The following is a 25,988-nucleotide window of genomic DNA, read 5'->3' on the forward strand; positions in this document are numbered from 1 at the left end:
GATAGCTCTTGTTATGAGAAAAAGTGTGCAGTCACTCCCTAGTCATCTTCTCCAGGCCATTCATGGGGTTACAGAACTCTACTACCCTCATAAAAAGTCTCTTTCCTATGCTGAGGAGTCATCATGCATTTAATTTCTCCATCTAGAGAATTTTTTCTGAATCTTTGATCACGGTTTTCTTCCCTTTCTGGTACCTTTTTTTCTAGACTATGTTTTTATTTTCTCTTTCCTCTCTATCATCACTTATAGACCCATGTAAGGACCTCCCCTTTCACCCCAGGAACACTTAAATTATCTAAGGTCCATTTGTGAAGAGCCTTGTTAAAGCTGCTTTGCATTATATGATACAGGCGAGTGTCATACATTTAAAATGTCAGTATTCAAAATGGAGCCTTACTGACAAACTATTGAGAATTTAATTTTGAGTACATAGTCCATCAGGCTATTAACAGGGTAATTAAAAAAAAGGATAAGACTAGGAACCTAATATATACACTTAAGAGAGGAAATGCCACATTTTTATATGGTTTGTTAAAACAGTTTACTAAGAAATTGATCAGTCAAGAAAGTGTAGAAAAAGGAAAGATAATAGCGATATTTATTTATTGATGGTATATTACAAACTTTAAAAGAGCTAAGTGTCTGGTACATCTTTCTTTTTAGAAAACATCAATGGTCTTACATTGCTCATTTGAGAAGAAATTTCAGTCTTGGTCAGCAAGGAAAATGTTTATAAAAAAAGTTCACAGTCACTGCCATTATAATGATGTAGTAATAGTTTTCTTTTGTAACTTTTTTTCTTATATATAACCAGCAAAGCAGAAAATCTTTGCATATTCAAAGTATCATTTTAACCTGAAAGCAAACCAGGTACTGAGAAGTCTACACATAAAATATATTGGTTGAATCTTTGCAGGTTGGAAACATCTGGCTTCAAAAAGATAACAGGGAATCATCTTACTGATAAGAATTGTTTATTTTTGCAGACTCTGACATTGTACTAGGGTGGCAGGCTGTCATAATGTGTAATCATTCTACTTTTAATAAAGATTTCTGCAAGAGTAGCCTTTCTTTGGCATATAATACACAAAATCGTTTTTTCTCAGAAAAGGTTGAGAAAAGGACAGCAAAATTTGCAAGGTTTCTGTTATTTAGTCTGTGGGGATGGAGCTGAAGTTTAGACTGAAAGATTAGCATTTACAAAACTAACAGCAAACAGAAACACATTAATTATTTTAAGATGACATTCAAAACTACTTGGGTTAAAATTTCTTCAAGTCCAGGGGAGAAACCGGAAGTGTATCAGAACATAAAATACAGTATAAAATATAGAAGCTGACAGAAATTAGACATTCTAATAACCTGTTCTGACCTCACTAGAATTTAACTTAGACTGGCATCTGGTTTATGACATGGAGTTTTGAATCTTCTACTTTGTTTTCCTGCATTTGTAAGTAAACATGCTCATAGAGCTCATTCCACTGGCTCAAACAATCATTTTTCAGGCACAGTCCCTTGTTGAACATGTAACGCAGAACTTTGAAACCCCAAGATGAAATAAATCCATGATCTTTACTCAATGATGGCATACAAGCAAGAGAAAGACCTCACAGGGGGCTCAGGCTAGGAGCTTACATGGGGAAAGTTACTTCAGAGCAGCTAGTACATGGGAACTTCTTTGTGCTTATGCACTTTGAGAGAGAGTATCGACAAACTAAATGTAGAAAGGGAATTAGCAAGATAAAACATAACTCTAGCAAATCAAGTATATGTTCCTTATGAAAATTATTTAAGTCCCAAAGAATATACTAATGGACAGAAAATAATAACTTTATACCTTTTGTAATACGAAAGATAAAACTTAGTTTTATACCTTTTTTATTTTCACTCTGCACTGAATGTCCAACTGCAGAAAAAGTAAAGCAGCTGATAAAATCTGTATCCTAATGATGGCACAGAAAAGGGCAAAAATAAAGCTGCGCAGGCAGTGGTAAACCTGACGTTTTCGCAATGAGGATTTTCAGTATTATGCGACGTAGCGAAAGCTCAGTGGTATTCATGGGAAAAAGGAAAAGGTTCACTGGTAGCCCATTGATATTCTCCCTAGCAAACTAAAAAAATTTATTGCAACAGTGGAGCAACCATGGGGATACTGAAGTTCTACTTTTTTTAAAAGAGAAGATTGCAAAAATGCTTTAGAAAACAATCTAAATAGAAAGTTTTGATACCGATTCTTGTGATTGTTATTTAATTTGACTTTTAACTGAGGTAAAACTCAAATGAAAGCTTTTACATTTCTTAGAGAGTTACATACTAGTAAACAGTAGAAACATTTTCATATTTTCTGAAGTTAAAAACCTCATAATTTAAACTCCATTCCAGCATTAAGGAAACTAGCAACTCCTTCATGAACAACCAATAAAAGAATTGCAATAGTTTAATTTGCTACACAATTTCTGTCCATCATCCTTTCTGTGTTTCACTGTACTCAAGAGTTGGTATATTTAGTCTAATTTCTCAGGGAAACAATCAGTGTGTGTGTGTATGTGTTGAAATCTTCGGTACATTTATGTTTCCACAAGTTTGAGGAAAACAAGATCACGTAGCATTAGCTCAGCCCATGTTAGACAACAAAGAATATCATAACTACAGGAAAAACTTCAGTGGCAGTTCTAACCACGTATCAATAAGACCATTTATATTTTGAAGTGTTTCCTGCAGTTAAGAGATTTGTACAAACTCTCTAGTAAATTACTCACTGAAAAGTAATTTATGCTGCGGTGGATGCTCACCACTTTCTTTAATTCAGTTGAACAGATAGTGAACCACTCTCCTGTGGATCCCAGACCCACTGACCGACAGATTTCAATAATTTTAATACTCTTGAAACTATTTAGCTTTTTTTGTGGGGAAAAAAAGGGGAGACTCTTAGGGCGTTCCATAGTGATGGAGCTCTCGAATTTCAGCTCAAATAGGCCAAATAGAGGGAACACAACATTGTCAAGCTCTTAAGGGTTTTGCCTGGGTCCAGGGTTTCTTTTGTGTGTGGGAGACCTGACTGCTGACCCACTCTTCTTCCATTTAGGAAGTGTTGTAAAAACACCACTGTCATTTTGGTTTACTGCTTTTGCAACTTCGGACAGGAAGTCAAGTGCTTCCTGAAACCCTATACCTCAGCCGGGCGATAGCGTTACCCTGACCTTTCTTGAAGCGTCCGAGGGAAGGGGAGGCAGGAAAAGGACATACCAGAAAATGTCTAGGGTTTCTGCCGTCTTCATCTATCGCCTCATCCCGGTTTCCTTACTTTAAGCGTCCGAGCCTGACGCTCGCCTCGCTTCACCTGCTCTGCCTCACCGGCAGCCGGGAAGCCGCTCTCCGCCCAGGCTGCGGGAGAGGAGAAGCAGCTCTGGAGCTGTGGGCCGTCTCCCCCGAGAAGGTGAAGGGCGAAACCCGCAAGGCCGCGGCCCCGGTGCGGGCCCCGCCGCCTCCCGCCCCGAGGACGATGCAAGCCCGGCGCCCGGCAGCCGCCACCGCCAGAGGTGCCCAGGGGACCCAGGCCCGCACCGGCGGGTGTCCGTACCCCGCGGTACGTACGGCCGGGCGGCGCTCGGAGCCCTTCGTCTCCCCGCTCCCCTCAGCCTCTCCCCACCGGCCGTTAACCGATGGGAGCGGGGGGAACCGGGAGCAGAGCGCGTGCAGGTAGCCGGGGTAGGAAGAGGCGGGGCGGGGGCGCGCGCCCTGCTGTTGCCGCCCCTCCTCCCCGCTCCGGTTTGTCACCGTGTCGGCGGCAGGGCCCCGCGCGACCGCGCCGGTAACGGCCGCCCTGCACGCGCGGCCGGGGAGGAAGAGGAGGAAGAGGAGGAGGGATGAGGAATGAGGAGGCCGCCGTTGCATCCGTGACAGGGGCCTGAAGAGCCCGAGCTTGGGACGGCCCCTTTCCCACCAGCGGCGCATAGGCGCTGCTCGCTCGGGGGTGGGTGAGGAGGAGAAGGACTCTGTGTGTGTGTCTGAGTGTGGAGATGAGCTAAGCCCTGTCCCCTGGAGCCGCCTGAGGAGAGCCGGCTCCCTCCCTCCCCACGTCCCTGCCGCCGCCATGGCTCACTCCCCCGTGCAGACGGGCCTGCCGGGGATGCAGGTGAGGACCAGCCGCCTCCCCAAGGGCGGGCACGGACACGCACCCCCGGCGGCGGGCGTGGGTGGGGGGAGAGCGAGGGATGGGCCCTCGCCGCCTCTCCCTGCGAGTGGGGATGGGGGGGGAGCGGTGTGAAGGGGCGCGGTGCGTGTGGGTAAGGGGGTTCCCTGGGGTGGAGGGACAGGGCGAGGGGAGAAAACGCCCCTTCACTCGCACTCGGCCCCAGGGGCTGGGCTGGGGGGCAGGGAGCGGGATCTCGTAACCCGTGGAAACGAGACGTGCTGTCAGCACTTTGCGTAATGCCTAGCGAGGTCCCTCGCCTGGTGACTCCCTCCCTCTCTCCTTCCTCAAGAGCCTCTGTTTTGCTGCAAGTGTGCGGGGCGGAGGGATGCGTGGTTTGTGTCCCCCTCCCCGTCCAGTAGCTCTCCTCGATGTTTCAATTCACGAAACGAAGCGTGTCTGGATGGGCCATTTTCGGTCCCGTTGTTTAGACGCGATTAGAGAAAGGATACGTAAAAGCAGGGCCTGAAAATGTTGACCTTCAGCGCATGCTGCAGGGCCCATCTCTGTGGTGCTGGCTAGTGGGAATGCTGACCTGAGGTGGGTGTTCGGGGGTTGTGTTTGGCTCTAAGAGTTAGTTAGCTGCTGCTGTTACAGGATGGAATTTGCTGGTTGTGTTGTAACTGTGTTTTTGAAATAACTGGTGTGGTTTTCTGGTGGCTGAGCCGGCTTCCCCACCGCCTCCCCTTAGTCCAAATGCAAACTACTGCCAGAAAAACATTAAGGTCATTGGTATCTGCGTGTTGTTATTCTAATGTTTCCCACATCTTATTAGAAACTTCCCTGCACCAACCTCCAAACGAAAAACTTATGAATGGTACATAGAGTTTTTCTCAATTTATCTCCAGGATTGAAAGTTTTTGTGCTTCATTTCGTTTAGGTATTGATTTACTTTGGTTCATTTTCCCATGAGTCAGGATTCTAACTCATGAATCTTTTTTTCTTTGCATAACCTGGGGATTTGAATTTAAATTATTGCATGCTTAGGCATAGCATGAATGATATGCTTAGACATAGTACTGGATGCCAAATAGAGTATGTAGGCCCTCACTCTGAACTGATTAATTTATTGCTCTGTAGCTAGTGCTGTTGAGTGTTCAAGTTCACCTTCCAAATATGAGCAGTGTGCCGATTGCCAGAGACAGAGAAGTAAGGGTTTCTTGCTTTGGCTAGGACTAGATTCATGTTGCATTTTTTATCCTTTTGAAACGTGTTAGAACCAAGAGGACTATCTACTTACTTTGAAACAGAATCTGTAATACTTTAGAATTAAAAAGTCAGATTTGTAGCTGCTCCGAAATGAATGAAGATTGTTCCAGCAATATGTATGTACTGCTTGTATGTGTCACTGCATGATCTAAGGACCTGCATTTTAAAAACTGATTTGTTATTTAGTTTGTAATACTGTTAGCTGTACTAAATGTGTAGATATTCAGAGATTTTTTTAGTCCACATAATTTGGGAGTTTACTTCAAATCTCTTTTTATTCAGGACAGAGCTATTTTTCTCATGAATTTTTATTGTATTATTACAAGACTTTCTCAAGTTTGAACTTTAGCAGTGTAAAAAAACCCCAAACACCCAAAGACCTGCTGATAGGTAGATAGCAATGTGATAGGTCTGTCAGCAATGTGAATACTAATTGCTAATTTTCTGCACCCAGTTCAAGATGTCTATATCCATTTCCATTCTGTCAGAATATATAGCAATTTTATAGTGGTCTGTTTTCAATAAATGATTTTCTTTGATTTTACTTGCAGATAAATGTTCAAAGAGTAAGGTATGTATAATGTGTGACATCTATTTAAATAAGACAAAGCTTATGGTTTGGGACTTTTAATTATGTAGAAGAGAGAGGAATAGAGCTTAGTTCTCTGGGTTATAATTACACTGCCTAAATCACGGGAGTGTCTTTTCTTTTTCTGTAGTGTGATCCCTCTTCCCCACCTACCAGCTTCTGCAACAAAAGGTGTAAGCAGCATCAGTGACGAGTTATGCAGCTTTTTCCTACATTCTTTTACTGTACTTACACAAGAGAGCAGTCAGTATCCTAGTGTGAACAACAGTAACTTCTTGACCCCCAAAAATAACATACAGGGACAACGCTTTATTAATGCTGTTTGGTGTGAGCATAGTAGTGTGTAAATACAGCAGGAATGAAGAATTAATGTATTTCTTTCTGAACAACATATCTGATCGATGTTTGAAGAGTGATGCATAAAAAAGTGAGTGGGTAGAGAGTGAGCCAAAGGAATGAAAAACTGTGGAGGAAATGTAGGATGGTGCTGGAAGGTTGTCAAAACCTGAGATTCGCTGTCTGCTGCAAAGTGTGCATGTTGTAACCTTAATAAAAACAGAGTTGGGTTTTGACCTAAATTTCTGTGCATGCAAATAAGTTTGGACTCAAAGTTTATGCTGCCATTGGTTTAAGGTCTTTGTGTAGATACTAGTTTGAGCGTGTGGTGTGAAGGTGCATCATTACCAAACTGAGAGTATGTTGTCTTCCTTCTTTATGCGTTATAGAAGTGGCCAGGGGAGAATGCTTGTTTGTCTGTAATGCATGAGATTTCTACAAGGCTGGCTTGAAGTAAATGTGTATGACCTTGATTTGCAGACTGGCCTGCATTTCAAGGCTGTGGTAAGCTTCTATAGCTTCTTTATGGAAGCTATACTTTAAATAATAAAGTACTGAGTTAATAAATTTATAGCAAGGATGCTTGGTGAACTGTAATGTATTTTGAAGTGTGTTAGGAGTGTGTTGGACCAAAAAGCTCAGGAAACATAGGCTGGCAGAGAAAATCTTAAGGGATGAAGTTGCAGAACACAGTACAGTGGCACATGAAGCTGTTGGATATGTGGCAGCAGCCAGTTTTAAGGTAATATTTAACAATAAAATGCTAAAATGAATAGCAATTAAATGTCTTTCTCCTCTCTTTCCCCACTTAAAAAGTTTTGGGGCTAAGCTGCATCTGATTTGCTTGTATGTTTCTTTGTTTCTGAAGTTGGAGAACCAGAAAGGCAGTTTTTTACCCTAGCTTTTCTGTGTGCTTCTGTCTGTGTGAAATAACTGTGTAGAACAGATTTTATTAACCTATTTTAACATGAGCCTTATATTATGGTAATAACAATACAAATACTTTAAACGCCTTCTGAGGAAAGATAAATGGCTCCATCAGCTTCAGATCCCAGAGGAGTGAGAAAAGCCCACAGGTGGTTTGCCTTTTTGGAGTTAGCTGTGTTCAGGCAGTACAGTGCCACAGTTTGAATGGATCTAAGTATGCCTTGTAGTTGTAATTCTAGGTGCTTCCGTAGTAAACGTAATTGAAAGTTTCAGGTGAATAGGAGTTTCAAATACACTTCTGTGGAATCATGAACACTGATACGGATGGACTACAGAGTTACTGATTAAAAATAGTTACTGTCGCCTTCTTTTTCCTGTTTCAGTCTCCTAAAGGGGGAAAAAACAACCAAAAAAACCAACCCCACCCTCCCCTAAATTCCCTGAACCTTTTCTTTTTCTCCCCAGAAAAATAATTTTCTGAGAAGGTTTATTTGTATTTTTAGGTGTGCCCGTATGTAAGCTTCATAAAATTCCTAAGGTGCTTTTAAAATTCCGTCATCTTTAAGCCAAAGCCTCTTCTGTGTGATAAAAACCTTTCTTTATCTTCCTTCCTTTCAGGTTTTTGGTAACAATAACTGTGTTTATGCAGTAAGTTATTTTTATTCATTCTTAATTGTTATTTTCAGTACAAGAGCTACAGGTTCTTAATCCAAAATGTAAATAAGCACTGACATTCACACCATCTTGCTTCAAGAAATGTTAAAAGTTTAACTAAATTTAAGTGGCAACTTGACAAATGAACAGAAAAGAGAGGTTGTTAAGTATAAAGGCACCATTTCTGACTCGGAAAGTGTCTGAACTGTCAGTTTGCTGGAGACTGGCAGAGTGTTTTGGGAAATACTGCTATTTACTTGTCTGTTCTTGCACTGTTCTCAAAATGTTCACTTTTGAGTGCTGTAGAAGTGTTCTGGCCTAGAGGATCCTTTGTTCTGAGCCAGCATTGCTGTTCTTTTGTTCTTACACACTGTATGTATTACTGTCTTCCCTATTATAACTTACTCTGCTTTTACAATAAACTGTCGTAACTACTTCATGTGTGAGCTCTGTTTTTGGTAATTGCAAAACATTAGGTTGCTAAATCAAAGGCACTGGAAAGACCACGTAGCCTCTGCTGCCTTCCATTTGCAGCTTCTGTGTAGGACGTTAATTTTCCCCAATTTGAGTGTTTTTGAAAGTTTGTGCTTGCTGTTACTGTTTAAGTTACAGTTTGATAAATACTTTGCAGTGACTTACAGCACTTAATTATTTGACAGATCCTTGGACCATTATGATAATGACTAATCTGTTTTAAAACATCCTGGGGATAGGTGTCATGATTCTGTGGCATGTTACAAGCTCAGTCCCTTGGGTACAAGGACAGAAGAGTTTTAATTTGTGAAAGCTAATTCTGCATCTTCTTGCTCTGTAGGTCAAAGGCTGTGTCAGGCCTATGCAATAGACGTATGGAGCTGTTTTAGAGAAGTCAGCTCTTATCAACAGTGGAATTATTGATATTGGGAAGTCATGTGTAGCAACTTCTAGTGAATATGTGGATACTAAGCTTTTTTCCTCAAACACTTGCTATTAAAATCTTTAATTTTAAAATTAAAATTTCCTGAAATCTTGCTATTAAGCATGTGTGGAGGAGTTGGAGTTCGTTTCCTTTGGACATGCTACTATGGGTGATTTCTTCGTGTTGTGCTTTACCTAACCTCCTAGGAAGTCATTGTTACGGGGAGAAGCTGGATAATGTTACTAAATGCCTGGTGCTGCTAACTCAGACTGTACTGTTAAAATGACTCCAATTCTGTTTTCCCAGTCTTTAAGCTTTGTGTTTTCTTTCTGTGGCCTTTGCATGTCCTATTCTATTAGGTGGAAAATAACTGGTAATTAACCATCATGTATAGACTGCTCTGTCTTTGGGTAGCAGTTCGAGCTACTCAGTCTGTTAGTTTTTCAGGTTGACCTCATCATTTCATGAATAGCTGAAGGATATATTAGGACAGCTTTTTGGAATAAGGATTGACAATAGTGAATCCTTATTTTTTTGTGAATCTCTGTGTTACATTGTTTCAGCCCTTCTATGGTTTTGGAGCTATGCTTTTTAGACATGCTTTCTAGAATTCTGTTTAATTTTAAATGTTTCTGTAGAGGTAAGGTGGGGTGTTTATACAGAGGTAGAGGGGGTGAGAAAAGGTACTCTTAATTTTCAAAGGCTGAGCTTACAGAATCTAGTTTTGGATCTTTGCTCTGGTATCAGTCACATCAAGATGGTTGGTCATCCTTGTCAGCTACTGAGTGATGAATGCCAGCATTCACCTTTCTGTCCTGTTGTCTCACCATTAGTGTCAACAGCCTCTAAACAGGAAGAACATATTTCCATCAATGGCCTTCCAGAACAGGTAAATAGATACTGCATATGGCAACTGTATCTTTCAGGTGCCCTTCTGGACCACTCAGGCTAGGCGTACCTTGTGGCAAGTCTTGTGCACCAGTTTCACGTTTGAGTAAGGTGCCCTTTTAGTCAATATCATCTTTGTTCCCCAGAGAGACAAAAGATTACTGAGGTAGTGAATACACTTAAATACTGGGGCTTGTGTTATGAGTGGTGTGCAAGGCTTTGATGTCAACTTTAACATAGTGGCATCTTTTGTATTTCTGAGATAGGAAATGGATATATGTATCTTGGCTACATTTTAAAATTTTGATTAAATTCTTTTCATGCTTCCTTTCTTGAGAGGGTGAGGAGGGATATACCAAACACTGATGAACAAAGCCAGCAAGGCATCTAATATAAAATATTACATCCTAGAATAATTTGACCTGGCTATTGCTTTTGTGATGATATACCTGCCTGCATTGGTCGTGTACTATTTAATTAAGTGGTGTTGTGTGTGGCTAAAAGTAATCATTTGTGTGGATACAGCTATATAATCAAAAGCTCTTTTACTTGTAAACTCTTTAAATTGAGGATTTTGATTTTGGCCATATACATCTGTCAGTCTGGGGTAAATTTCCACATATATGTATGCACCTGATAAATAATAAGAGACGATACATTAGGAAGCATCACTTCAATGTACTGAATTTGAGATGTAGAGGGAGAAATTCTAGAAGAGAGTATTTATTTTCATGAGAAGAAGACATGAAGATAATAAAATGACTCTCTACTGAATGAGAATAGTCCCAGAACAATTTTATTGTTGGGTTTCCTAACCATCATTAAAATGATCTCCCTTTCCCTGTAGGGAAAAGTTGTTTTCATGGTGGTCTTCAGCTTCCATATTCTAATATTTTTGGTACAGACAGGCTAGACTGTGAATGTAGCAACTTCATTGTGACAAAATTGCTAACTCACTTAAGATGATGTGTTTGGGTTGTATGCCTCATTGAGTCTGGAGCCACGATCAGTACAAGGTGATCACGGCTTTCATGAGTTAGTTGATACCGGTAAAATCTGTCTGTTTTCCCAAGCTTCTTTTAAGCTTTGGTATATTACCTGAAACCAAACTCCTGGGTATGTCCAGGATGTATAGTTCCAAAATCAGATAAATGTAGTTTATTTTTGAAGAAGTGTATTGAATAGACAGTCTTTTTTAGTGAAATTGCTTTCATAAGCCAATAAATGCTTTGTTTATTGGAAATATCTGTGCATGGAATTGTTCCCTCTTAGTGGACAAGAACAGATCTGAGAGTAATAAACATTTAGAGTGCACAGGCTGTTCCATGTGTTGATTCTACATTAGTATAGAACTAAGAGCCTTCTACAGTGTAAATCTATAGAAAGTGAGACTTGAAGCAGGAAAATTTTGGGAATGCTTGTACTCCCCTGTGCTATTGTTAGTTGCACTGTTAGGCAGCTTCTTAAGAGACATACCTTTGGATTTTCTTGTCAGATGATAGAGTGGTTGTAAGAAGAGTCTCCCCTCAAATTATGAGATTGCTGTAGATCCTAAAACATTCTTTTTCTTCTTTTCCTCAATTACTATTAATGCAACATGAATTTCTAAATGCCTCTGTTAGCATTATTTATTCAGCCATTTGTCTTAATGGTGGGAATTTCCACAAAGAGCCACTACTTTCTTTTTTTTTTTTTTTTTTTTTTTCAATAGCTTAGCTAGTTAAGAGTGATTTTTACTATGTTTGATCTTTTTAGTAAGTGGAAACAAGTGAGTGACATTGTTCTAGAACTATTGATTGGAATCCTTTCCCTTAGCTGTCTTTATTTTGGTGTCTAAAATACATTTTGGGTTTCACTGCTGTGCTATGTCTACTGATGATACTTTGTTGTTTTCAGTTGTGTGCTCAAGGCATGGAGAGAATTTTCATTTGCAGTGATTTACATTTTAAAAGCATAATGGATGGAAAGGAGGAAGTCAGTTACAGGTTATGAAAGTTTTTAGTGATGTTATATTAAAAAAAAAAAAAAAGCCTGAGGAACTGTTCAGAAATATTTGATTGGATTTTATTCTTTCTGAATGCTTGTAAAAAGCATGCTATGGTTAGGTAACTATTAATTTTGGTATTAAACTCTTAAAGTTGTACACTAAGCAGCTTTCTAAATGAAAATCTGAATGAAAAATATCATAAAAATAAAGTGTGATTTGTTAGGGGACATTGCACCCAGAAAATGGTCTTAGCTCACTGGGACTTCGGGAGCATGCTTTGGATATCCATGTTACTGATAAAGAACTGAATGTTTTGTATTCTGAATCTCAGATAAGTTCATCTTCCTTGAAGTGGAAAGAAGATTATACAATGGCTGAGGAATACTTTTATGATAGGCTAACTTTAGGCAACTTTTTTATTCCCCCTGGAAACACACTTAAAACCTGTTCCAATCTAGTTAGAAATCAGAGCAAGGGAGTTGAACTGTGTGACAAATGAGTATTAGTAAGGCCATGGTGATGCATGCTATATGTTTTTATCCTTGTCTGTTCGTGACATTTAAAGTGTTTGAGAAATGCAAGGTTTTACAGCTTTATTCTTTGCTTCCCCTCCCCCCCATTACGACCCACTGGAGTTTCATGGCAGAATTTGTGGCAGTTGTTCCTTTTTATGATAGTTAATGTATTGCTAATTCCTCCAACTGTTGACATTTTTTTTCCCAGAAAAAAGGCAATTTCCTTATGGTAGTGTGTGTCTGAATTGAATAATTATAGTATTGGAGATGGAAAGTGAGAAATATGGAATGAGTAGGTTTGAAGAATAAAAGAAAAGAGCAATCGCGTGTTCTTTTTGATCATTGACAAATTCTCAGTGAAACAGCTGGATCTTAATTTTACAGCTCGTTAGTACAGATGAGTGCTTTCATTCTAGTCTTTGTACCTTTCACTAAATGTTTTGCTGCTTAGTCTTCTGAATAGAAAATAAGAATCAGTTGCTGCTGTTCATGACAATTATAAAGTGGCTATCCTAGTTCAGCTGCTTTTACTTTATTATTGATAGATGAAACTGAGAGCTCCCTTTGGTTCAAATTTTAAGGCTTATTTGAAATTTCTTTTTTTTTCTTGTTTAGATAAAAGTTCCAGACTATAAATCCAAATACTTTAATGTATTTTGTCTTTTTGGGTTAGTTAACTGCTCTTTGAAAACACAGGTAGGGCTTGATACAATGCAGTAAAATTGAGCAATTTATTTTCTGCATACTGGCTCTGTTTTATTTAAGTTTCCCACCAACTGCAGGAAATAATCTTGTGTATTGTATCAGTTATTCATCTGTGGTGTATAAATATTGCTGAAAGCACAAACTTACGAGTTTCAGAGAAAGGTAAAATGCTGGGTAGCAAAATTTGAGGCTTGTCGTTCCTGGTAGTAGTTTTTCCTGATGTGAAACCATCTTATATGGGTGTTTTGGGGAGATATTTTTTTTTTTTTTTTAGTTGTGGTTTAGGTTTTTTGGTTTGTTTATTCCTCCTACCTCGACGCTGCTTTGATAGCCCAGGCTTGTGGGAAGGCTGCATGGTTTGAATTTGTGCGTTTTAACCAAATTTACAATGTATCTCCACTGCTGCCACTTGTGCAGCTAGTTCTGTGGGAGTAAAAGTAAAAATGAAAGCTGCTTAATACTGGTCTGTGTTGAGGTGAATAGCTTTAGATGTTTTTTTGAAAGATTGCAAGTGGTGATACAGGAAAACCTTTGCAGTGCTGCTTCTGAAATGGAGATGTGTGTGAAGAAGGATGCCATCAAATGTGCCAGCTGTTTACTTTGACTGGCTTTTAGGCCTGAAGTTCTCTGGGTACTTGATAAAATTGCCTGTGTGAACTTGTCTGCTAGATTTCTGTTCTCTGGTCTTTATAGAAATTAATTTAAAATAAAGGAACGATGTGCAGCAGTGGTGTCTCTCTTCAAAAGAAATTCGTGTATTTGTGCAGTAAATTTAGCAGTAAAAATAACTCTTGGTGTGATAGAAATAGTGTATCACAGAATAGCTGAGATTGGAAGGGACCTCTGGAGTACATCTAGTTTACCTCCTCCTCAAAGCAGTCAGCTAGAGCAGGTTGCTCAGGACCACATCCAGTTTTGAATACCTCTAAGGATCCACAACTTGCCCGGGCAACCTATTCCAGTGTTGGACTACCCTTACAGTAGGAAAGGTTGGGTTTTTTTCTTTTTTTTTTTTTTTTTTTTTCTCTTCTGAAGTTTAAATGGAATTTCCTGTATCTTAGTTTGTGCCCATCACATCTTGTCCTTCCACTGGGCACCACTGGGAAGAGTCTAGCTCTGTCTTCTTTACTCCTTTCCATTAGGTATTCACACATGATAAGATTTCCAGTGCCCCAGACTTCTCTTCTCCAAGCTAAACAATCTCCACTCCCTCAGCCTCCCCTCATATGTCTGATGCTCCAATCCTTAACCATCTTTGTGGCCCTTCACTGGTCTCACTCTAATGTGACCATGTCTTGTACTGGGGAGCCCAGAACTGGATGCAGCACTGCAGACGTGGTCTCACCAGTGCTGAGTAGAGGGGTAGGATCTCCTCCCTTGACAATGCTCTTCCTAATGCAGCCCAGGATAACTGTTGGCGTTCTTTGCGACAGTGGCACATTGCTGAGTTATGTTGACCTGGGTGCTGAGAACATCTCTTTAAAGCCACTTGCCAGCCAGTCAGTCCACAGGCTGTACTGGTGTATGGTGCTGCTCCTCCACAGGTGCAGGACTTTGCATTTGCCTTCATTGAATTTCGTGAGGTTTCTGTTGACCCATTTCTCCAGACTGCCAAGGTCCACCTGAATGGCAGCACAGACAACTAGTGTATCAATCAGTCCTGCCAGTTCTGTGTCATCGGCAAACTCGTTGAGGTTGTGTTTTGCTCCATTGTCCAGGTTATGAGTGAAGATGCTAAACAGTATTGGCCCCAGTATCTGCCTCTGGGAGGTGACTGGCCTTCAGCTGGACTTTGTGCTGCTGATTTCCTAGCCTCATCCCTGTGTCCTTGGACAATGTCTCTATATTCCTTCTGGGTCACTTGACCCTGCCCCTCTACCTATTGTATTCTTTATGTTTGAGTTTAGTCAGGAGCTCTTTTCTTGCATTCCTGCATGTCAGATGGATCACTCTTGAACTTGGTGGAGGTAATTCTTGAAAATCAACCAGCTCTCTTTGATCACTCTTGTCTCTAGGACTGTTTCCCCTGGAATTCTTCCAAGCAGATCCCTGATCTGTACACTATTCCTCGAGCCCTTCACCAGTAGGGCTGAGGAGAAAGCTACCTGGGCCTCCGTGCTCTTGACCCTTACCCCCAGGGCCATGTAGTCATGCTTGTTGTGCTCCAGGTCTCCCCAGGCTATTTCAGTGGTGCCTGATGTGGAAGAATAGCATGGTAATAGTCCAAGCCCTGAACAAGTCTCAGCAGTCTCTCCAAAATGTCCTAGATTGGAGTCCCTGGCAAGCACCAAGCTGTCCTAGACAGCAGGTGAAGTCAGCAGATTGGGATCTCCATCCATCGCAGGGAGAGAGTCTCCCACTGCTACCACTTACAGCTTCCTCCTGTTGTTGTCATAAAATAAATGGTTTGTGTACCCTGTTTCTGTATTAAATAGATTTACTTGTGTAAGTAGTACAAAAGCTTGAGCAAGAAGTTGATGCACCTTCTTGTAGAAGATAAAAGTTGTTTTGTTCCTTAATGTGATAGATTATGCACCTAACCTGAGATGTCCAAACTTCTCAGTTGCTTCTGATGAACATGTATGAAGTAGTTGGTGTTTCTGTTATGATTTTCTGAAACTAATTTCTGTAGGAGGTTGACATTTTTGTGTGAAAGGAACACCAGATAATCATCACACATGTTAACAATGAACAAACCTGTAGTAGTGATCTCAGAAACAATGTCATGCCTCTCTTTTCTCCCTCTGTTTTTACCTTTTGTTTTTATCAGTTGAAAGAAGTGTCAGTGTCTTGTTTAGACACAAGAGAAAATGTGGTGATGTGCAGTTATGGGGCAGAGGAATAAACCACAAAAACAATTCCTCAAATGGCAGTGGCCTTCAAAGTCTTCCTCTCTGATTTCAAGTGTTCTTAATTTTGTACTATAACATGCATAGACTATGCTATAAAATTTAATTTGTGTTTGAAGTTCTGACTTGGATGCAAATAACTTGAGAACCTATTGGCTGAATGGGTCAGATCATAGGCCTATCTAGTTGTGTTTTGTCTTCGACAGCAGTTACTGGAAGATGTCTATGAAAAAGTGTAAGAATACAGTAACTTGTAATACTTCTATGGCATAATTCCACAGCTTCTGCTGAATTTTACTGCTCAAGGATTTCCAGAGCCAGACGTGATTATCTTGACGGATTTTTTTGTTTTTTTTTATTTTTCTTCCATTAGTTCTCCAGTCCTTAATGTTTTTGTAGGGCTCACTGTCTGCAACATCTTAGTACAGTGTGTATCCAGGTTTATCTGCATTATGTGAACAAGGTTCAAAACATTCTTTTTATCTCCAAGTGTGGTAGCAGACACCAGTAATCACCGACAATCACAAGCTGGTTCACCATGTAGTATTTAATTTTCACCAGAAATCTCTGAACCTCTTCAGATGATGGTGTTTTGGGCTTAGTCTTAATAGGGAATGAAGATTGGACCGACTAATTGGAAATTGATTTGATGAAATGAAAAGTATACAAAATGAGGTGTTGAAAGATGTTTGTGTATTTCAAAGGAGCAGGCATAGAGAAATTAGAGATCTGCAAGTAAAATCAGTTGCCCAAATAAGCTTGAGAACTTGAATACGGAAATGGCTTGTAATTCATGTAAGTTAAAGAGAAAAATAGTTTTCTAACCCTTTTCTACAATAACTGAATGAATAACCCTTCATAAAAGGACGTTAGAAATAAGAACTGGAATGAGATGCAGAAAGACTCAGTTAAAGCTGTGTCTTAGGTCAGAATGGTTATGGATAAAGTTTGGTCTAACTAGTTTGACTTTCAGTAACATTTTCTGTTGAGCTATAGGGACAGTTAGTGCAGATGAGAATTAGAGATTAATAAAAATAAAGACATTGTAAGATGCCTATAGTCCTGGCTATGAGGAGAGTACTGGAGAGGTGATGTCAGCGTGGATGATACTGATGGTTTCTCCAGGATTGTTCTTGACAGTTGGTGACTGAAAAGTGACCTTAGCATAAAAAAAGGCAATGCATGCAGATAAAATTTGCTGATGGTACAAAATTTAAAGGCACCCATTCTGCTTGAGAGGCCGTTACTGAAGAACTACACAACCTTGAGGGTTTGAATTACTGAACAATTACTGAACTTGCACAAAGTGCAGGGTGTCATAAGTATGAATGCAAAGTATGCAAAGAACCTTTGCAATAGACTGGGAGCTCATTAGTTGGAAGTGCAGAGGATTAGGAAGAGATGAGTGGGTTTAGTTGATCATACCTGAGTTTGAGCCATGGGGTCAAATTGAACAAATAGGATCTAAGAATGTATCAGACTATCTTTATTCTGTAGAAGTGGGCAACAGTGATGTTAGGTACTGAGAAGAGTTAATTTTAAGTGCAGTAAGTATTTCTGGCAGATTAAGGTCCAAAGTAATGAATCCAATGTGGAACAAGTACAGAGAGGTTACTCAAATTATTGGGTGAATGGTAGCTCTGCTTATGGTGAAAAGTAAAGGACTTTGTTCTGCATGGCTAAACAAGCCCGAGACTGAGACAGGATGGTTGTGATTGGTATTCAGAAGTGTGAAAAACTATTCAAAAAACAAACTAATTCAAGTGGTTATGGAAATTGAAAGTTCTGTAATCATTAGATATAAATGTTCCAGAATTTGTATTTGATTTGCCACAATAGGTATTTTGTGACACACTTTGAAGGCAATGTTTTAGTGGTAGAGATCTAGCTCCTTATCAAGCAAGGTGATTAGCTTTATCCTTTTGCAGCAGATGTTGCTGTTCTATTTTGTGGTTTCTAGCAATATTCAGTGTGCTCAGTTACATGAAGGCTCTTTTATCGGTTCCCTTTATTTTAATATTAGTAGGAAAAAGCTATATGCTTAGTGAAAGCTTGCAAAGAGTAGAGTCAGCAAAACTGTAGTGACAGAATCTATGGAAAACATTTTCTGTATTCAGTCATATAGAGAGAATATTTATAAAGCTATTTGTTTGTTTTGGCTTTGTTGGAAGTATTTACAAAACCAAACAAAAATAAATTTGGCAAGCATCCTTGCCAGATGTGATCTTGGAAAAACAAATGTGAATTGGCCACTTGTACTTTCAGATTCAAGGAGTTCATTATGTATCTGGAGGCTTGATCTCTCCATTTTTGAAATTGAGCAGGTCATTAAAGAGAGACCAACTGGTAGTTTTCCAAAAACACAGGTTGCCAGTAGTTTAAAGCACTCACTTCAAACAGCTGGTGTCCTGAGAAGAAAATTCAGACCACCTTACAGAGCAAGAGGGCTTCTTTTAAACTACCCCCTGTTACTCAGAACAAAATTTGGGAATGGCAACTTTTAAATTTTAAAACTAAGAAATGAATTTACCAAAGTTCTGATTTGGGAAGGAAAAGGGGTTTGTTTTTTTTGTTTTTTTTTTTTGTTTTGTTTTTTTTTTCATAATTAGTAATTTCACAAGGAACTTGGAGAAGGAACTATTATTAATAATAATTTTAATTATGTTAATTCTAGCTACTATTGAACAACTAACATTTCAAAACAGCTGCAAAATTTTGATTGTAAAAAATCAAACGGGAACAATTCTTCCCTGCTTCTCAGGACTTCCAGGAGCAGTGATCTTCCCTGATTTGCTGGAATTATTAACACAAAATGACTGTAAAAATGTTTTTTTGCAGTTGTTTTATAAAACTGTTGACCTAATACCAGAATCCCAAGAGCCTGACACTGTAAAAATGAAGCTGTGAGAGTTCTGCAAGTCTCTGAAGATTGTGGTGTTGTGAAGTAATGGGCTTTAATGTATGATCATAATAGATGTTTGAGGGGTTGGGGGGAAAAGGGAAAATAGGGGGTGAATACACACGGCCAACAGCTCTCAAAGAGCTGCTGGCAGGTAGCCCTTGTATTTTTCTCCATATGAACAACTGCAGTACACCGTGAGCAGAGCTGGTTTTCAATCTCTGGGGGTGAAACACGGACTTTTTTAGGCAGCTGTGTCTAGGATTGGTTTGTGACTTACCCAGATGCCTTTGTAATGATGTAATGCTGAGATTCCTGTGGCTAGTGAATGGATCTGGAAGGCTTGTGTGGATGGATTAGGCGTGCACAGCTCTTTACAGCACATCATCTCAAATTCTAACACAGTATCTATGAAAGCATAAACTGATAATTGTCTTCAGCAAGGGAAAATGGCTGATGCAAGTGTTAAGGTTATTTTTATTCATGAAGAATTCTCAGAGAAGACTCTCTTGAATATTGACAAAAGAGCATTCAGCGGGGCACGAGGAGAACCACTACGGCACGATTTCGTTCCTAGTTTTGTGATTTCTTATAAATGATGTCCCTGGAAGTGTTGGTAGGGGCTACTGTGTAAAGGATAACTACGCTTGCTGGAAAACATGAAGTGCCCTGGTCTGGTTTCTAAGTGGGAGATAAATTAGCATATGATGTATGTAGTACTTAATAGTGTGTAATAGTATGTAATTCTCATTACATTGAAATTGAAAGAGGAACAAGCTTCTTTTGGTAGAAGGGACTTGAATCTCTTGGTCTGTTCCTTTTAATGGCAAAAGGGTGATAAAATCCCATGTCCTTCTGTTTTGTGAAACTGGCTTTGGATATAAAGATGGATCAATAAGATGTAAATCGGGTCAACTTCCTGAGACTGGTGAAGTCTTGCAGTGTACTTAGAATCTGAATGTTTTTTCTTTGGACTGATCTCACCAGTGATCTATTCCTGGGATGATTATCTGAAAACTGTGATGTCTCTTAGCTTACTTTAAAGTATTAGAAGTAGTAGTGTACTCACAATTTGCGCCACACGATGAGAGAATCCAGACTGCTCCACAAACACACTGCCCAAAGAATTGAGTGGGTTTATCTCTGGGCTCAGTCACAGCTACCTGATCCTCAAAACATGTAATTTAGCTGTGAAATTCAGATACCTCCAGACAAACTAAAATATCTTCTAGACTGTCTTCCTCTCGGGGCTGCATGGGTTAATTACATCACCTTTCAGCTGTGAGAGCAGGAATAGCCAGAAGTATGGGTGGGAGATGCTGTATAAGCTAAATTTAATTGCTAAAGTGAAAATGTTGGCTCAGTGTTTGTCAGTGGTAACTTAGAAATTTTCATTCCCCTCTTTATGCTTTTATAAACTTTGGCTAAGTAGTATAAACTGTGTGGTTTTATGCTTATTTAGACATTACTGAATTTTTCTTATATGAGCCTTGTTCTATACGAACAATGTATTTTCACTTAGTTAGCGTGGACCTCATCCTTTTAAGAACAATAACAAATCTTTTCAAGTGTTTTGTTTTATTTCTTAAGGGAAAGATTCTAGGTAATCCTATCCTATTTTTTCTTCATTTCATGACTATTTTACCTACCTATGACTTTTCCAGTTTAATTGTAATTTATATATATTTTTCTTAGCTATAAAGGCTCCTTGCTTTTAGATTAAGAAGGTGCGCAGTGGAATTTACCATCCGTGCACGGCAAGTGAGAAGTCTAAGAGCAGCAGTAGCTAGCTGAATACTTGACAGTGGAGAAACAACAAATACAGCAGAGTGGTCTGCCTAGGTCTTACATTCGCGTGTTTAAGTGAGTGCTTGTAGTTTTCATGTGACGGTTCAAATCAAGATAGCTGGGAACTAGATGGTTTTTAGGAGTGAATGTGTTTATCCAACTGAGAGAAGAAGGAAAAGAAAAATAAATCCTGCTCCAGAAAACCTTGGGGTCAGGGATAAAGAGGGAAGCATGGCAGTTCGTGCAGGTGATCCTTAGTAGGAGAAAATGGAAGAGGATTGTTTGCCACATCAAACAAAAGGAAATAGTAGTCTGTGCACTGAAGAGTGGGAAGAAAATCCTTAAGAGGAGGAGATACATGAAGAATTCAAGAGAATAGGACCCTGTGTTCTGGGGAGGAACCGATTTCAAGAGAAAAGGGTAGACAAAAGGTTTACTTTTATTAGTAGTGGTATTTGATCTATTTTGTTTTTAATAGAAACCAAATCTTTGTAAGAATCTTTTATTCTCAGTGCCTGGGTGCAGTTTATTGGCAAAGAAGAAGAAAGTGAGGTAGCAACACTTTCTGATGCCAGATAGGATAAAATTCTGTCACAGGGACGGTGTTAAATTTGTACTTTATAGAGAGGGAAGCATAGATGTTGCAGTGTGTGCATATAAGGGATGTAGGAAGAACACATTAATTATGTAGATAGATAGGATAAATAGGAATGTGTAGAATTTTAAGTGTTTGTTGCCTTTAAAAATACCACATTTCATTTTAATGTTACAAATACTGAGTAACTTTTCTCTTATTTTTAACAGACTCTGAAGGCAGATCCAGAAGAACTGTTTACAAAACTGGAGAAAATTGGTAAGGGCTCTTTTGGTGAAGTTTTTAAAGGAATTGACAATCGGACTCAGAAAGTGGTTGCTATAAAAATTATTGACCTAGAAGAAGCAGAAGATGAAATAGAAGACATCCAACAGGAGATCACAGTGCTGAGTCAGTGTGACAGTCCATACGTAACTAAATATTATGGATCCTATTTAAAGGTAAGATGCTTACAGGTGCTGGTGATTTGATTTTATAAGTAATTATTTTCCGAGTTATCCAGTCGTGCCTGTTTTTGTTGGCAAGGTTTCAGTCAGACCTCAGTTGAAGAAAAATATGTTTTTGTCCTTTCAATTCTAAAGAAAGAATGAGTTGCTATATTTTGTGAAGTATGTAACAGACCTTAATAGAAAAAAACCGCACCTCTTTTGCTATTTCTGTACAAAAAGAAATTAATTTAAATAACATCAATTTGTTAAGCTCTACATAATAGTTTTGATTCTCATAATACTAGGAGAATGTAACTCTAACTGTTGTTTAAATTCAGAAAATATAACCTAAGTCTGCATTTGAGTTGTCAAAACATTAAAAACAATGTAGTATCAGTTGTTTTGCGAAGCTTGAAAGTTTTTGTCAAGGTTTGATTAGTGGCAAAGCTTAGGTTGCTTTTCAAAGGAGACTGAACCTAGCCTTGATCTGAGTGATTTAAAAATTAAAATCTAAAAGTTAATTTATTTGCACATTATCAAACAGCACATTAGCCATAAGTGAAGCTAATGGAAGGGTTTCCCTTAACTGCCTTCTGAATCTGTTTCCCGTTCTTCCCCCTGCCATATTAATTAATGGCAGCGTTCAGTTTTAAGTGTGTCAGATAGAGGTGGTGCTTTTTTTAATTTTTTTAATTGGATGGATACAGTGATTTATTACCTCTAGAAGGTAGTGAAAGTATCTGGAAGCTTTTGATACCACTTTATTTCTTTGGTCACACTTTGTCTCTATCTATATAGCTCTTTGTTTTATGACAGTGAGATGGCAATCTAGGTAATAGATTGTTCTCTTGACAGGGTTTGAAGTTACAAGTAGGCAGAAAATACTTGAAAATTAATTTTTAGTCTGCTTTTGCCTTTGTGGAAGCGTTCTATTTATCAGCAGAGACATGGAAGTTATGAAAAGGGGACCCTGTTTTATCTCTGAATTTCTGAGATTGCCAGTTAGTTTCCAAGGAAAAAATGACTTTTTCTGAATCCAGGAGATGCATTACTGAAAGGACAGTTTTTCCTTTCTTCCTTGTGCTCTGAACCAGTTTGCTTGGACGTCTTATCACTGTAGGCTTGGTGAATGGTTTCAGACCTGATAACCTGTCACCAGTACTGGACTTAGAAATTATGTATAGTTTAGATCTCAGAAGCATCAGAAGGCACATAATAGAGCACAGTAAATTGCGTGAATTTTTCATCATGGCTTTTATTACTACTTTTGAAACTTCTCAGTCTAGATTTGGTAGTTAAGTGAAGTATGGCAAAAAAGCGAAAGTGGTATTTCTCTCCTGCACTGTCTCTCTGCTTCAAATCTCTTCATTTTAGAGGAGGAACAGTAAGATCTTATAGGATAAGTGAAATAGCATACAAGAAAAATAGTTAAAGTTTGATGGGAATGCCACTTCATAGTTTTAAAAATGTATAGTAGCAATGTGGCTGAAAAAGAGAATCCAATGTCCAAATTTGAACGGGGTGAACTTGTACCTTCTGCATCCCTTCTGTCAAGCGCAGTAGCCTGTGAATTTTCCGACTTGTGTCAGTTTTCTAAGATACTGCACTAAGAGTGGCTCTGTTACTTTTGGAGGAAAGTATAGCTCTTTCTATGGCTAGTAGAATGTACAGCTAGTCATGTTTATTCATTACTTTAGTTCTTTGTGAATGTGTGTTGTTCTGCAAGACACTTGGTACTACAGAACTTTTGGTCTTCAAGACAAAAAACTCATTTCTTTATGCTGTTAAAAATGAATATGTGGTGGTTATTAGGTGATGCTGAAGTGACAGAATCTTTGCAAAGGAAATGTTTTGCAGCTGTATTAGCTTTCTAAAGGAAGGGTCAGGTCTTGTTATTGGATAGTAGTAATGTGTCATCAGGTATATATATCTATAGACGCGCACTTAAAAAGGACCCTATTAACGTTTAAATGAATTGGTTAGTATTCTTGGCTAAGAATCTAGGTTTATTTGCTGCAGATCTTTATTGTATTTGCAAGCCAGGATTGCCATATGTAGTTCTAAGGGTCTGACCATCTTTTAGCTCTGTTTCTGACAATGTGATAAATCACATCAAGAATGTTCAACACATTAATTTTCCACGTCTTGAGTGATTAACAGACATTATTTCTTCCATGATTGGACAGTTTAGCTCTAATTACAAGAAAGATATTAATGTTTTCTCACACAATGAACTTCTTTCGTAAGCAAGTGGGAAAATGATAGACTCTTGGGTTATATTGCCAGCCACTGCAGTGATTATTATTCTTTAAAGCCTGTGCAGTGTGATGTGTGCTGACCATGTGTCTTTTGGGTCCTGGATAGAAAGGTACTTTTTATAGAGAACTCTTAAACGGATTTTCTATAAATTATTTTTGGCAGGCAAATAGCAATTCCAATAACAATTTCAGTCTTTCATTTTTTTCCTTCTAGCTCTAGAGCAGTCTTTGTTTCTCTAGGTTTCTTGCATATCCTTTTGTGAGCTGAAGAGGTGTCTTATAATGTAATTACTTTTTTCCCAAGTACTCCCATGTCAGCTGTTAAGTAGGAGTAAGTGTCTTTTATGAGAACTTTTTGGTATTTATTTTGTTATAACAAGTTTCAAGATACTGGAAAAGAAAAATTTCTATTCCATTTGGGACACTGCAGACCTGATGATTAATATTTGTCCTGGTTTGGCCCAAACCAGGCCAATTAGTCTTAAAGAAACCAAGGTCACTGCTAAATTCCTCACTGCTTATGAGTGAAGAGCCAAAGGGGGGTTGCAGCTGCAGGGGGGAGCAGACAGGGCAGGTGACCCAAGATTGACCAACGAGGTATTCCATCCCACACACGTCATTCTCACTTTCCTATTTATCACTAACCCACTGCCTCCTGGAGGTGGGGCCCAGGAGGGAGGGGCCCTCCTGTCTCCCACTGATTGGTACCAGCTTTGCCAATTCTGCAGTTAAAAGCCTGCAGGTGTGATGGCAGGAGAGCTACTGCATTTTCCCCTCTGCCCGTGCTGGGGGGAGCAACTCTGCCTGAGGAGGATTTCCAAGCTCTCGATCTTGGTTTTGTATATATTTGATTATTTCTATTATTATTATACTCTTTTTCATTACTATGGTTTATTAAAACTGTTTTAACTTTCCAACCCATAAGTCTCTCTCCCTTTTCCCTTTCCCTTTGGGTGTGGGGGGGGAGGGTTAACAGAGAGCGTCTGCCACAGGTTTAATAGCCGGCCCAGCTTTAAACCGTGACAATATTTCATGTCCCTTTCTAGAACAAGTTTATGTAATTGCAGAATACCTGCTCTGACATCCTTTAAGATACTTGACAGATTTTAAAAGGCATTCTGTATTTTCAGCAGAGGTGTTTGATGGGCATTGCTGTGAAGACTTTTATGTTTTTAAAGATTTTCTAGGTAGCCGGAATGTTTTGAGTGTGGGGGTTTTTTTTGTTTGTTTTTTTTTAAAAACCCAATCTGAATCATCTGTCTTTGAGAAATCCTTGTATTGTTCTTTATTCTTTGTTATTCCGCACCTGCTTCAGTTAAGCTACATGATTATACATGCCAGTGTGTTAAGGGACCTGTTGCTTGAAATTTTAGAAGGCTTGTATAATACTGCTGTACTTGCCTGAGGCCTCTTACTGTCTTCAGATGATGTTCATGAGAATAGCTTGTCAAGCTTTTGGTGTCTACTGCATGATACACATGGAAGTACAACTTGAAATAAGTATTACCATTTAATGAGTTAATGGCAGTTACTTTGTCGTAGAAATTTACATTTAAAAATGTATTAATTTTTAGCTACTTTTCAGAGTAGGGTGATATACTGAAATGCCTTGTTATCTCACTCTTAAATTTTTTTATATCCTGACTTCATCTTTTCAGAAATGTTTGCCTTATAGCAATTTTTTTCATATCCGAGACTAAGCCATATCTGTTCGTGTGAGGTGTTACTGCTTTAACACAGTGAGTCTTAAATAAAAAGCAGCTGATTGCCTGCATAGAGAAGGTCTTCCATTCCCTCTAGACTTTGTTCTTTACGTCTGTTGTTGGAGGTTTGTGTATAATTGCTGTGGTCAGACTTGATTCAAAAAGATCAATAAGTGGTAGTGAAGTGGGTATCCGTTAAGGTTGTCATCCTGAATATAAATTAATTTGCGGAACATCTTTTTGTCAGAAACTCTAAGGTCTTTATATAAAACAGAAACGCAAATACTCCTTTCTAAAGCCACATTTTTAAAATATGATGTCTTCATGTTCCCATTCTATTGGGACAAAGGGCTTTTGTCTACTGTAGGAGGTAGTAAGTAACTAGAATGTTGTTCTTAAAGCATATCGCAGTGACATGGTTTATATATATGCATATATCTAGAGGGATTGCTGTTCCTTATCTGCCATGGTGTGTTAAAAACCTGTATCAATATTCCTTAATGAAGTAGGCTTAACAAAATAGGTAGCGACTCCGTAATGTCTCTGCTCTGGGAACCATACCTATCCT

General features: G+C 39.1%; 1 protein-coding gene across 2 annotated transcripts in view; it reads left to right on the forward strand.

Annotated features, from left to right (window-relative positions):
- The first annotated feature begins 3,296 nt into the window (after positions 1–3,296).
- Positions 3,297–25,988, forward strand: part of STK24 (serine/threonine kinase 24) — a 68,365-nt gene continuing 45,673 nt past the window's right edge. Inside the window, exons 1-2 of one of the 2 annotated variants that reach the window (XM_068422988.1) lie at positions 3,297–3,586; positions 21,241–21,471. In XM_068422988.1, the coding sequence (XP_068279089.1) occupies positions 3,503–3,586; positions 21,241–21,471 (315 nt within the window). In that variant the 5' untranslated portion in view covers positions 3,297–3,502. Of the gene's footprint in view, positions 3,587–4,004; positions 4,136–21,240; positions 21,472–25,988 lie in introns of those variants that run through there. The other variant, XM_068422996.1, reaches the window with a different exon arrangement.

The sequence above is a fragment of the Nyctibius grandis genome, chromosome 2 (assembly GCF_013368605.1).
Source record: "Nyctibius grandis isolate bNycGra1 chromosome 2, bNycGra1.pri, whole genome shotgun sequence".
Lineage (NCBI taxonomy): Eukaryota > Metazoa > Chordata > Aves > Nyctibiiformes > Nyctibiidae > Nyctibius > Nyctibius grandis.